This window comes from Phodopus roborovskii, unplaced genomic scaffold, assembly GCF_943737965.1.
Source record: "Phodopus roborovskii unplaced genomic scaffold, PHOROB, whole genome shotgun sequence".
NCBI classification, from domain to species: domain Eukaryota; kingdom Metazoa; phylum Chordata; class Mammalia; order Rodentia; family Cricetidae; genus Phodopus; species Phodopus roborovskii.
The window spans coordinates 5,257,641-5,271,452 of record NW_026126623.1 but is presented as its reverse complement, the minus strand read 5'-3'; the positions used below and the strand labels follow the sequence as shown (position 1 = coordinate 5,271,452).

At 38.2% G+C, this 13,812-nt stretch overlaps 1 protein-coding gene across 1 annotated transcript in view; it reads left to right on the top strand.

The window, feature by feature from the left end:
* The window catches only part of Mctp2 (multiple C2 and transmembrane domain containing 2), a 170,806-nt gene that overhangs the window by 97,026 nt on the left and 59,968 nt on the right, over nt 1-13,812 (top strand). The window contains exons 14-16 of the mRNA XM_051206493.1: nt 792-893; nt 2,180-2,254; nt 4,030-4,149. Of these exons, the coding sequence (XP_051062450.1) occupies nt 792-893; nt 2,180-2,254; nt 4,030-4,149 (297 nt within the window). The remainder of the gene's footprint in view (nt 1-791; nt 894-2,179; nt 2,255-4,029; nt 4,150-13,812) is intronic.

Below are 13,812 nucleotides of genomic sequence, written 5' to 3'. Positions count from 1 at the left end.
GATTTAATTGATTTGAATTTTGGGGGGATACCAGTGAACCACTGATAGCTTCATAATAAAAATTAGTTTCTTTATCCTTTTCCTTATGACTCTTTAATATTTTAAGGGAATTTTTTTTTATAACTAAAGTAAAACTGCTAAGAAAAGAGGACTATTTTCTTCCCATGTTAGCTTCTTATGTGATGATGTTGCAGCTGCCAGCACTAAAACATTACCAATAAGTAAACTTGGGGCTTCAATTGAATTTCATCTGGTTTTTCATTAATGTAAGTTTTTTTATTCTCCCAGGGTTCATTGCATTACATAATTTCAACCATCTTACAGCCCCAGTCTTTTCTGATTCAGAACAGTTTCCTACCCTGTCATTTCCCCCCATGATCTTGACAATTTTTAGGAATATTGGCCAGACATTTTGGAGAATGTTCATCATATTTGAGTATGAGAAAAATGTAGTCTTCCAAATTTGGGTTTATGTCAATACATCACTTTGAGCCAATGGTTGTTACTTTGTCTTCCTATCAATTACAATGCCACTCTAGAATTAAAAGTTGATTAACCTTGCATTTAGTACTTGACTAATATTTGTTTCATATACAATGATATAGTAGTAAAAATAAGACAAATATAAAAACTGTAAGTAAATTATCCAATCATGCTAGTAGATACAAAATGAGTTGTAAAATACATTTTTTACTGAGGCCAAAAAAATTAGTCAAAGTTAGTTCTGATTTTTCCATTTAAAACACACAGAACATTGTTACTAATATTTCTTTGTCTTTTATTCCTAACAGATTAGAGATGGACAACCAAATTGCTATGTGTTGAAGAATAAAGATTTGGAACAAGCTTTTAAAGGGCTTATTTACTTAGAGATGGAGCTCATATATAATCCAGTAAGTAACCCCAGGATATACATCCCAGCCTCTCGGTACCTAAAGCGCATGGTGTTCAGTCTGTGTGGTCTCAGATTAATGTTAAATATTTCAGAATTGAAGCTGGAGAATAAATGGTATTGTGTTTATAACTCAGTCATAAAATCCATGTTGAATGTTCCAGGTTTCAAATAGTTGAACTAACAGGATTGATGAGGTTTAAATTCTCAGTAGTCTAAATGTCAAGGAAAAATTAAAAATAAAGGAAAAGGTACTCTTTGCCATATATATATATGTATGGCATATGTATATATATATATATATATATATATATATGTATTTTGCATATGTATATGTCATCTACTGATTATACAAATATATGGTTTGTTATACATACAGATATTCCATCCTATAAACATAAATTTTATGTTATATATATTCTATATATAATATATAGCCTATCTGATTAATCTGTTATATGCAAGTTGTGTGGTCTCTAAAACAATGAGTATCAATGATTGTATATCTCTAGAGTCCCAAATTCTTAGTAGTGCCGAAATTGGGAGACAGTCATCAATGTGAGTGTGTTCCCCCTAGTCCCTTCCTTTTCCACTCAAATATGCCATCTGTATAGTTGCCAGAAAGGTGACCCAGTCTGCAGCTTTCTTCTGGGAAGCACTTGTGTATGGGTTTGTATGGAGATTATGTTATATAGCCAAGACAAGGGTGCAGTCACAGGTAGAAATATGTTGGTTGAGAGATACAGTGAAGATAGATTTGCGTTTCAGGTTTTGAAGTTTCCCTTACTCTGCTGGTTTGAAAAAGTCAGGAAATTCCCCTGGGGCTCAGTTTTCCCCCTGTAAACGAGCTAACATGGCCCATTTACTTGCTTTTTCAGGTCGCTGGAGGTAATGAGATTGTCTGTGGAAATGTTCTTATGGACTGAGAGCTGTCATTCCTGTTTTAAGTGCAATTGTTAAAAGTTTAGTCCAAAATGAGAGGAGAAATTTTTGTCATTTAGATTAGCATGAAAATTTAATGAAGCTCGCTGTCTGTCCTGGTTTGAAATAATTCTGTGAATTTATCCAACTGGTGACAAAACTGCCCTAGGTTCAGCCTAACTTACCCAGGGACTTTAAGTCTCTGAGGCCCTGGAAAGTGGCCAGGCATGACTGGACCCACTAGTTTCTGGTCCGTACACATAGCCTGTGGGTGAAAATGTATCATTTTCTGTGATCTCCTTAGCGACTCGGAAAGAGAATGAAGTCCCTGTGAATGCTGTCCTTGTAACAGCCATGTTTTTCCAGGTTAAAGCAAGTATCAGGACCTTCACTCCCAAAGAGAAGCGCTTTGTGGAAGATAGTCGCAAGCTGTCCAAAAAGGTAGGTGGCCAACAACTGGCCTTTGAGTACATTCAGCACCCAGGATCCAAGTGTTTGTGGTCATGGCTGAGTTCTCTTCCACTTCTCTCCTCTCCCATTCCTTTTTCATCTAGACTCATCTTTTTACTCCTTTTTCTTGTCTTCTCTCTCTCAAATAAATGGGGCTTCAGCCAAGTCAATGGGGAGACATGTAAAACATCCATGGGAGAAAAGAGGGGATGTGTGTCCTGCTGTTTCCCAAGCCGGTCTCTAAAAGTGAGCATGGAGCACAGACAACCTAAATTTCTTTGTCTACCCTCTTCACTTGCTTCATTTTTTGATTTCTCCTTTCACAGCTGAAGGCAAGGGCTCTCTGTTCAATGGCTGAAAGAATTTCCCAAGGGACCTAGCAAGCTTCTAGCCTCAGATTCACCTATTTGCAACCTCTCTCTAAACTTAGGGCATATAGGCATTTTATCCCATATTGAATTATCTGTCTTTCTGTCTGCCCATCACCCTGAATTCTTATCAGTTCAACAAAAGGTAAAGATCTAGGATGAAGGGGGAAGGGGAGGAACTTCATATTCCAAAAGAAACACCATGACCTTTGCATTTCTTTCTTCTGTGTCCCTCCCTGTCCTCTTTAGATAGTCCAGGATTTCAGTCAGGACCCATTGTCCCTCTTCAGTTGTGTGACAAAGAACAAAGTGTCCCCCCTTTAAAAGTGTTTATTACTTCCACAGCTTCCTCTGGGTTGAGCAGCTGTGCATGACACAAAGCAGTTAAATATAAAGCAATCTTATCTTCCTTTTGTTTCCCATGAACTTCTGGGCCCCTGCACTGGGGAAAGGATTTAGCAGGCTTCTGGAGGGAAGTAACTGAGTGTTTTGTTTTGGTACCATAGCATTGAGTGCAATAGTCATTGTGTGTAATCCGAGTAAAAGTCTTTATTATTATTATTACCATTATTACTATTATTTTGTTTTTTGCTCTGTTTACTTGAAAGTAAAACATAAGTGGAGATAGGCAGGATGACAGCTTTGCAAGCAAATCAAAATACTGTGCCTCCCACTGGGAGAAAAGAGATTTCCTTTACAAAACAACTTGGCCCCTGGGGTGGCTTTGGCTTGAGAGTAGAGGGGGAATCTGGGGCAAAATTCTCTGGATGGGTCAGGACCTGCCTCAAGTACTATCCTAGATGGTCATAAATTGAACTTTTTACTTATGAAACAAATACTTTAAACCAAGTCTTGAGTTCTGGCCATCACCTGTAGGGCTAAAAACAATGCCTTTTGGGGAGAAAGGTTTGAGACACCTGCTGACAGCTGGAAAAGCCATAGCTGCCTTTCCTTCCTTCGAGTACACCTTTCAGTCTAACTAGTAATCCTAGGGCTTTCCTAATGCTATTCTCTCCAGTTGCCACGATACCAAATAAGATCTTGACACTCACTCCCATTCTGCCTCAATATTGTGCTCACCCACACCATGTACATGCATGCACACAACACTCGTGTACACTGAATGCCTAGTAGCTATACAGCTCTCTCTCATCAGCTCAATTTTGGACTGAACACTATGAAACCAAGCTATTTTTCAGACACTGAGCCATAGCACAGTTTGGAAATTCTTGTTCCCTATGGATGACAGTATTTTGAAATAGTTTTAGAAGTAAAACTTTGTACTTTTTTAATTGGCACTGTACATAATTTTTAAACAGCCAGGGCAGCTGATCTAAGGGAACAACTAGGTAATGTAAATGTAATCCACCTCTCTGTTTTCCATCTTTGAAAACCCAGATCTTATCAAGAGATGCAGACAGAGTGAAAAGACTCACTATGGCAGTATGGAATACAATACAATTCTTCAAAAGCTGCTTTCAGTGGGAATCCACATTGAGAAGTTCAATAGCATTTGTGGTAAGATTTTTTTTTTTTTGTTTATAATGTTCACATTATTTGCTGTTTATTTGTATCCACTCATCTCTCTAAAATATACTATAACATTAGCCTTTCTAAGAATGTACCTGGGTAAACGTTACCCATAAAAATTCCTTAAATTATTCAAATACTATCCATATATTCTTTCTTGCTCAGCTTAAAAATAGCCTTTTTTTCTGTGATGTTTCTGTATGCTTCTGTGATCTTATTGCAGTGTATTTATATAGTCTTTACATGGTCTATAAAAAGTGGCAGCTGGCAAGTAGTATGACTAAATTATAACTAACTGGTTCTACTTTAGTTTTTCAGTAAATCATTCACAAAATTCAATATTGAAAATGTATCCACATCAAGCTTTGCATACAATTGATCTATGCAAATTAAAATGGGACTCAATACCACAACTGAGAAACACTCGCATGTATGAGATACATGAATTTTTCTCAGAACATTGGCCCATTCTCATGAGCATAATTATTATGGAGTTAGAGCTTTAAGAAATTGTCAAACCTCCTGAGTCTGTTATTGAGAGTCCATAGATCTTTTAAGAACATCCCAATTGGCACCACAGCCTGGCCTGGCTTCTCTGTGCATTGTCTCTCGTTTGTAAAGGAATTGGTTCTTACTCAGATTGATAGTGTCAGCTATGGAGTAAATACCTGGATTCCTCCTGCTTTTTATGTATTTTGTACCGGGTATTAATGGTGAATTTCTATACACTTTCTGTATAGCTAAGAGATTACAGTAGTTAGACTATATATGTGTAATGATCCAAGGCAAGTTGGATTCTATTTTCTGTTGCCAGTGCATCCTCCATGTTTTCTTCTGCCTTGCAGCCTCAACTTTAATTTAGATGATGATATCAAACTGATATAGAAATAAAATATAAACAAAGCCGTTATAATATATTTATGTGTGTGTGTATTTAAATATAAACATAAGATATTAGTGCTTCGTTGTGACCCTAAAGTTCTTTCTATATTTATGTCAGTTCTATAAAAGGCTTTTCCTTTGCCACTGGGTAGCATGTTGATTGGTTTGCTTTTATTTTTCTGCATCATTTCAGGGCAATTGTCCTGGCATTTATTTAGCCACCTCCATATCTTACACCCTCCTCAGCTGCTGGCTTTATATCTTGGGCTCCTCTTGCACCTCCCCAGCTCTACTTCCTACCTAGATTCCCTTTCAAAACTTTCCATGGGTCGTTGTGTACAATTATGTGCCTCAAAGGAAAGTCAACACAATTGGTGGCTGCTTCCAGCCAGCGCTCTGGCCAGCCGCATGAGAGGTAGAGGATTTCCCACTTCCACCCCCCCCCCCTTTTCAGTTGATTTCTGGCTCCAAGACTTTAGAAAAACAGATCTGTTGCCCTGGATTCAGTAAGGGGATGACAGAAATGATTAATGGGCTGCCGGCCTGATCTGAAAAAAGATTAAAACAAATGAATGGAAACAGGTTGTCCAGTAAAGAGCACTTCTGGACAGGAAAGGAGCCTTGTCAGGGGACCTCTCCTCCACTGGCTCTGTGTGGGCTAGTCTTCTCTCTGCTAGGCACACCTCAGAGAAGAGCCAGGACCAGGGTGTCAGACACTGCAGCAATAATCCCTGGTACCACAGGTTTCCAGACAGATGGACACCATTGCTGCCCTATCCTCCCTGATTTATTGAAGCCCAATGCCCAAAGATCCAAGGGCTATGAGACTGTGGCAGGCTCTACTATTTACATGAATGGCATATTTCCTTTAACACATCACTGAAAAAAGATAAGATTTAGTCACACACACTGTAGAGTTGACTCAGTATGCCCATGCACTCCAATTTCACAGACCCAACCAACTACGACTAAAATTGACTCTTCAAAATGACATCCGTACTAAACAAGTACAGACGTTTCTCTTGTCTTTACTCATACAAAACAATATCACAGCTATCTGAATTTCATTTGCATTTCATTCCATGATATAAGCAATCTAGAAATGTTCTAGAAGATATGTATATATTACAGTGCTGATGATGACATTGGAAGTGAGGTATTTGTGCACCTGTGGGGTTGGGTATTTGAGGGGGAGAAGTCTTAGAACCAGAACTGCAAGTATAATGAGAGATTACTGTATACATAAACTGTATGACTTATACTGAGTATTGAGGTGCATTCATATGCAAAAGTTTATAACAAAAGTTTATAACATAGCCATTGTGGATCTCAGAGACACCAAGACATTGAAAGGCAGATATTTCCTGCCCCAAAGCTGATGACCCAGGATTTTATTAAGTGCTTTCTGTTACTATATACCACTATTATAATTATCCCTGTAAAGTTTCTGCTATTTAAAATAAGGACTAGCTTGAAATTCACTTAAAAGACAGAATGAAGGGTGTGTGTGTGTGTGTGTGTGTGTGTGTGTGTGTGAGAGAGAGAGAGAGAGAGAGAGAGAGAGAGAGAGAGAGAGAGCTCATGTGCGTGTGCATTCCATACCCTTCTTATGTTGTTTAAATTACATCTTGAGCAATCAAGCTCTTTGGGGGAAGGGATGTTTTGTTCATAGAGTATTCTGTGAGCTCACCAGTTGCCCATAGAGTTCTGTTGGAGCTGTGTACATAGGGACTGCCACTGGGGTGTTGCTGTAGCTTTGAGTATATGGAACTCTGTCAAAGATTGACTATCAGCAGAAAGGTAGTTCCTCAACTAGACTAATCCAGAAAGATGCAATAAGGTTGAGAGAAGGAAGCTCAGCATCCTCCTTGTCTGGCTTTCCTCACAAGGATGATGTGTATATCACCACTGGTTCCCACTATTCGTTCTGCTGTGCTCTAGTTAGGGCAGGATGCTGCTCCTTTTTCCTCATCAACCTAGCACTTCCCTTATGTTCCACCCGCTCGCTTTGGTATTACAGGAAAGAACAGCTTTGTGGCTGTCTGAAGCATAGTTTTAACCTGAGAATTTATTCAGCATCCAGATTGTATTAGAAGGTCCTTATCTTCTATTGGAAATGGGGAAGAGAGATACTGTTAGGTTACCAGAGGGCTGAAAAGAACAATTTTAGTCAATCTATCCTTGATAGAACTTTCCCGTTCTTGCCAGTATGAGAATTAATGTTAGCACATTCAGGGAGAAAGGAAACTATTTATTCAGTTTGCTCCAAAAATAGTCTACTAATTTCATATTCTTTCTTGTTCCTCCAGATGAGACAAGGCATGTACATTGTGGGATTACGTTTATATGGTGGCTATTGATGTTAAGTCTTCAGGGAATCAGGCCATATACACCCTGGGATCCCTATGAGTGTATGTGCTTAGATTCTCCCCTGTTAGAAGCTTCAGTTTAAAATTAAGTCCAGTGAGTATAATGGGACATCAAGAATTCATCATGTTAGATTAGCCTAGCATAAACCCGACTCACTGTGGCGCTTATCCCCTTGATCTTGTGTGGGTGGCTGCATCCCCAGTGCCAGGGGAAGAACACTATCTTGATACTTCTTGATACCTGCTATGTTAAAAATTGCTGTGTGTTGTTGAATTTTTTTTTTTGCAAAAATTCAAATCAAAGAAGAGGCCATCGATTTGAGGGGGGAACATGCGAAGAGTTGTTGGAAGGAGAAGGATATTAGGGGGGCTAAGGGGAGAAAGAGAAAAAGAATCACTATATTTTGATTTAAATTTTGATTTAAATTTTGATTTAAAATATATTTGATATAAGTATTTAATTAAAGTACAAGCTCCAAAATAAACAAGTAAAATGCAATACAACAAATCATACTTTATAAAGTTAAGTTTGCATTACATGGGTAATGGTCAACCATACAAAATCATGTATCTCACCTCAATGTGTTTCGTTTGGCAGAATATTTCAAAGAAAATTCTTCTTCTGTCTTAGATGATTCCAATGTGTTTTCAGAGAAAGCATAAACAACTAGTAAAATTAATGGGCCATTAAAAGAATTTCTACTTTTCTTTAAGGTTTCAAGTTGTCAAAAGGAAGAAATAGAATAGGAAATCATTGTGGACAGTAACAAATGCTTTCAGGTTACCTTATAGAACCAGTAAATAAGCAGGCATTTCTGCTGAGGGTTTCCCCCATAGTGTGCTTATGACAGCACATCATTGGATAGAGGATTAACTCACGCACAAAAAAATACTTTTGCATTGTGATATTATGGAGTATATTGTAGAATCAATTATAAATATGTGATTTTTCTTTTTTGTTTTGCTGTATAGATTTATGCATTATTTCAAGACATGAAGTTACATTATTGAATAAATACATTTTCCATATGATTAAAAAATAGCATTTACAAAGAGATGGCCTCATCACAAGATTACTTTTAATAACAAAGTTCCCATGGTGCTTCTAAAGTAGTGTTGTCTTTATGGCATTGTGTGTTTCCACCAATCTTTCAGACAGACGATTTCTATACTGAGAGAGGCTAGTGTGCAGGGCATTGATGGATTCCTAGTTTTATTAAATTTTTCCTTAGACATTTGCTGTTAGAAAGTAATCTAAATCTACCATATATCAATGGACATCTTCATAAAGCTATGACTTTAACATCTGTGACTTTTTCTCTAAACTTTTTGAGGGTAAAAAATAAAGAATTTTTCTTGAGTTGACAGTCCTTGTAATATGATATGTAATTTAAGGTATTCATAAACCCTTCAAATAAGGTTCAACATAAAACTCTCCATTTCTTAGTCATAGGCACTATTTAACATTTACAGTTTGAGATCCTAATGTATTAGGAAATACAAAACATTTTTACTTTGAATTTAACCTCAACAGTAATAATGGAACCAGCCATTTCAACACACAACAAGCATATGTACAAAACACAGAGAGAGAGAGAGACAGAGACAGATAGACAGACAGAGACAGAGAGAAACAGAGACAGAGAGACAGAGAGAACAGAGGGCACTTAGGAAGTGAATAGGTGAATAGTTCACTCTGTTGAGCAGTTTGCCATAGCAGTTTAGCAAAGCCTTGAGGTGACTGTTGGTTATTTTACTTACTGCTACAACAAAACACCTTGACAGGAAAGGAGTAGAGGTTCGTAATCAGCTCAGAGTAGGAAGGTATTACTTTCTGTCAAACTAGTCATTAGACTGAGAGTTAAAGAGGTAGTTGGCCACATGACCTCCAAGTCTGACTGTGAGGAACCAGGAAAGGGATGAATGCTGGCTCCCAGCTCACTTCTGTTTTATTCAAACAAGGAATACAGCCCATCAATAGTCAAGTGGTGCCACCAATAGTCAAGGTGAGTCTTGTCACCTAGTAATTCTAGAGCCTATGAACTATCACAGAGACCATGACCCTCTGGGACATTCAGCTTCATTTCCTTTCATTGTGGATGGAAAAGACAGTTCTAAATGTGCATCTGAGTTCCTTACATGTTGCCATTCAGCTTTTTTATGACCTGTATATTGGTTCACAGTATCTAAAATATTCAGCTTTGTTCTAAACTCTATCAATAGTTCATTCATAACCAGCAATACTTACATTTTATTACTCTTTTGGTGCCTGTCTTCATATCTACTGCTGGCCACCACTGTTCATATCATATGGTCACTGCCTGAGAAGTTGAACTTTAAATTTGAACAATGTTTTTATAAGAGGAAATGAAAATAAACACAATGTTTGAACCATTTTATATGAAGGGGAGAATTTCTTAAGACATCTTAACAGTATGTACATGCACACACACAATATGCATATAAAATTTACAGCTCTTGTTATATCATTTGTTTTAATATGGATACAATGATCTCTCATGTCTTTAACATGGAAGACTATCTAACATGCTTCCAAAAACATTGTAAAGATTTTTTTCCTCTGACACTTTTTCAAAGAAGAACAATTCATCATTGTACATCGTGATTATATTTTTTGCAACATAATTGTACCTTATATTGACAACTTCTCAAGCATTAACTAATTATGCCATTTAATAAAATTATAGTAATTGCATTAAAATTATCCAAGGAAGATGTAAAAGGACACTATTAACTATTTTAGCGTATTTTCATGTTTATGTTTTCACACTTAAAATTGAATTATGCTGCCAGACAGATAATAGGACATGCAGACTGAGCCATTTGGTATTTTAGAAGATGCTGATTTTGACTCATAAACACCAGGTCTTTATTATCCTAATCCTAGAGCAGTGCACAATATCATGCTCACAAAGCTATGCTAGAGAGCAAAAGAATGACAAACTCTGTCATTACTGTTACCTGTTCTCACTGTTCTCTTGGGCTGAACTTTGAGCACCCGTTTCTATTTTAACTTAAAAATAACATCAGTTGTATGTACAAGGACAAGATGTGTGGGCAGCGCTGTGCACACACTCACGCATGCACACACACACACACACACACACACACACACACACACACCATTCTCTGAGCTTTCTTGTAGAAGTCTTGCATCTTTCAGATCCCAATGAGCTTGAGTTACTTCAGTCTAATCTCCAGGAATGCCCTATTGTGAGATTGAATGTGATTCTCTCCTTAGAATCTTAAATCTTAAAGATAGGATTCTAACATATGTTAGCTAATGGTTGGCTGCCTTCTTTACTGACTTTCTATTATACTTCCTTCCCATTACTGCTGGTCGTCCAGCATGTTTACTACAGTTACAAATGGAGAGGCAAAAATGAACTTCTCATGCTATGTAACCACTGGTCCACCAAATTTCCTCACGTATTTTCCTTTTTCTTCCTGTGTACTTAGCCCATGTACCCTTTCCTCTGTACCTTCCTGCTCCTTACTTCTCCGCATTTCTTTATTTCTTACTTTCTATTCCTACTGATGTGAGAGAATACTATTTGACATAAGCAGCAGATGGGAGAAAGGGTTCATACTAACTCCTAGTTAGTATGATTGTCCTAGTATGGCAGTCAAGGTATGAGGAGCTTAAAGCAACTGGTCACATCATACCTACAATCAAGAAACAGCAGTAAACTTCTGGGCTCAGTTCACCTTCTCATCTTTATACACACCAGAATCCCACCAAGAAATGGTGCTACCCACAGTGGGAGGCTCTTCCTCACTGCTCAGTTAATGCAATCAAACTAATCCTCCAGGGCCTGCCCAGAGACCCATCACCCAGGTGACTCTAGATTCAAGCTGACAACCCTAAACATCACACTTTGCCTCTCTGCTTGTATTCTTTCACTTTTCTTTCTCCTGGTATTTGAAAACAAAAGATAATGTTTTGACTATGAAAATGTTTCATGATAAAAATCTCCTTGAAACCCAACTTTGATAATAAGCATAATAAACACGGACAGTTTTTTTTTTAATGAAATAAGCTACAAATAATGGTAGGAATTGTTGAAAATACTAATGGGCATTGATTGATGTCCTAGCAAAAGCCTTATTAACCATATTTCATTGTGAAGTGTATGTTGTGAGGTAAAAGATGCCAACATCCATGCTAAGTGCTGTAGTGGATGTTCAAGAGCCACCTACTTCCAGGGACTTACTAATGCACCTATAATCACCAAATCTCAAAGCATGAACCACCACCCTTAAGGCTTTGATAGCTGTCTTCACACTTGCCTTGCTCAAATGCTTCATGTCAAAAGCAAGACACACACACACGCACACACACACACGCACACACACACACACACACACACACACACACACACACACACACACCATTTGTTTGCTATTTTAAGGAATCATTCAGAGTGACGATATGTATGATCATGGTATGGCATGCCATGCCTCAAATGGCAAAGGTCTAGTTCTAAATTCTTACTGCTGAGTATAGTGCTGGGTACACATTAAGAATTTAAACCTTGCTTCCTAGAAGAATGCTAGGATCACTGGATCCCATGTGTCCCTTTTATTCCATGTCCTCTTCTGATGCACTACCCTGTGACTTCTCTGGTGCAGAAACTCTGACAACTCTATTGTCATCTTATCTAATATGCATTTTTATGATCCTGTCTGTCCAGGGTAGTGCTAATTAGTAGCAAAATGGCTGAAAGGAAGCCAGCAACAGGAGGCTGGGGTAAGACATCAAACTGGAAAGTACAGTCATTGGATCTTGGAGCATTTATTTTATTTTATTTTTTTAAGAACAGAGTGTTTTTTCTCCTCTCCGTCTGTTTCTTTAACATAACACCTGGATGTGAAAACATTTGCAGTGATGTAAAAATGGAAAAGAATATCTAGAAATAGAGAGAGGGAAGGGCACGTGTGAAACAGCCACAACCGTTCCCTGCATAGGTTTTGACCTGTTGAAGAACCGTGCTTGGTGCTTATATCTCTGGCTAATTTGATATTGCCTTTTTGTTGCAGTCTGAGCTTTGTTATTTGTTTCTAAGCTGTCATTTTTATTAGTCTCTCTGGCTGATCTTTTGGGGCTCCGCATCAGGTGGCGTGTGCTCTCATTGTCTGGCTGGGCTCGGCAAACGGAAGGCCTTTTATTGCTGTGTGATGTGGGCGTGCTTGCCTGGGTAGCCTGTAATTAGACCCACCACAGGTGACAGTTACAAGAGAGCCCAGTAATCATTCTAGCTGCCTGATCTGATGTTTATGGAGAGCAACCTGCTTTGTGGTCTGGTTAGGGTTTACTGTCGGATTGCACTTCTGCCTTTTGATTTATGCTTTTGAAAGGCAGGTTTTGTTACCTCTCCCTGGATCTTGGGGTTATGTCATTAGCTCTTTAAAATAACAGATCTCTCTCTCTCTCTCTCTCTCTCTCTCTCTCTCTCTCTCTGTGTGTGTGTGTGTGTGTGTGTGTGTGTGTGTGTGTTTTATTTGTTTCTGTTTGTATGTGTTTCTCACTGGCCTAGTAGTCCATATCTCACATATGCCAGAAAACATATAAAGACATGAGGAAAACCATAATCAAATTCAGTACACAGCCCTCTTAGCCATGTTCCTGGTCAGGGCTTATGAACTATTTTTGTTTCCATGGGATGTTCAAACTACCACAAACCATACTTATTTTTTCCCTGTGGCCCTTTGGAATGAGTTTTCTATTTCTATCCAATTTCTTTTAAAGTTTCTGTTAATTGTCATGGAGACATCCTTCTTGTCAAAGAAATTGGGAAAAAAAGAAAGAAAGAAAGAAAGAAAGAAAGAGAAAGAAAGAAAAAGAAAGAAAGAAAGAAAGAAAGAAAGAAAGAAAGAAAGAAAAGGAAGACATGGTATACACTTCTTGGCAAAACCAATACTGAATGAGACAGCGAGGGCTGCTGTTTGCATCTGGAAAAGATGAAGCCACAGAAGGTAAAAGTTGGAGGAGTGTTTGAGTTCCATCAGAGGGGTGGAAACAAGGCCTTCCTTAGACTTCTCAGTGACAGAGTAACTGGCTGCCTCCCAACCCCCAAACCGCAGTCCTTGGCCATTTTTACAAGGTGTGACTTTTATTGGCATTCACTTTGATACTATGGTTTTAGTTCCTGGGTATGAATTGCATCTATATGGCAGCCACAGACTTCTTTGTTTTTTAAACAGCATGTTTTCCTCTCAAGTCCTCCTATTGAAAACTAGTTTGCATGGTTAATGGTGTTGCTGCTTGGAAAAGTAATATTCTCAGAGACATAAATCTGAATCATGATTCATGGGCATTTGGCTGACCCTTCTGGTAAGGCAACTGGATCTCCACCATCAGGATTCTGTGAGTGTAGAG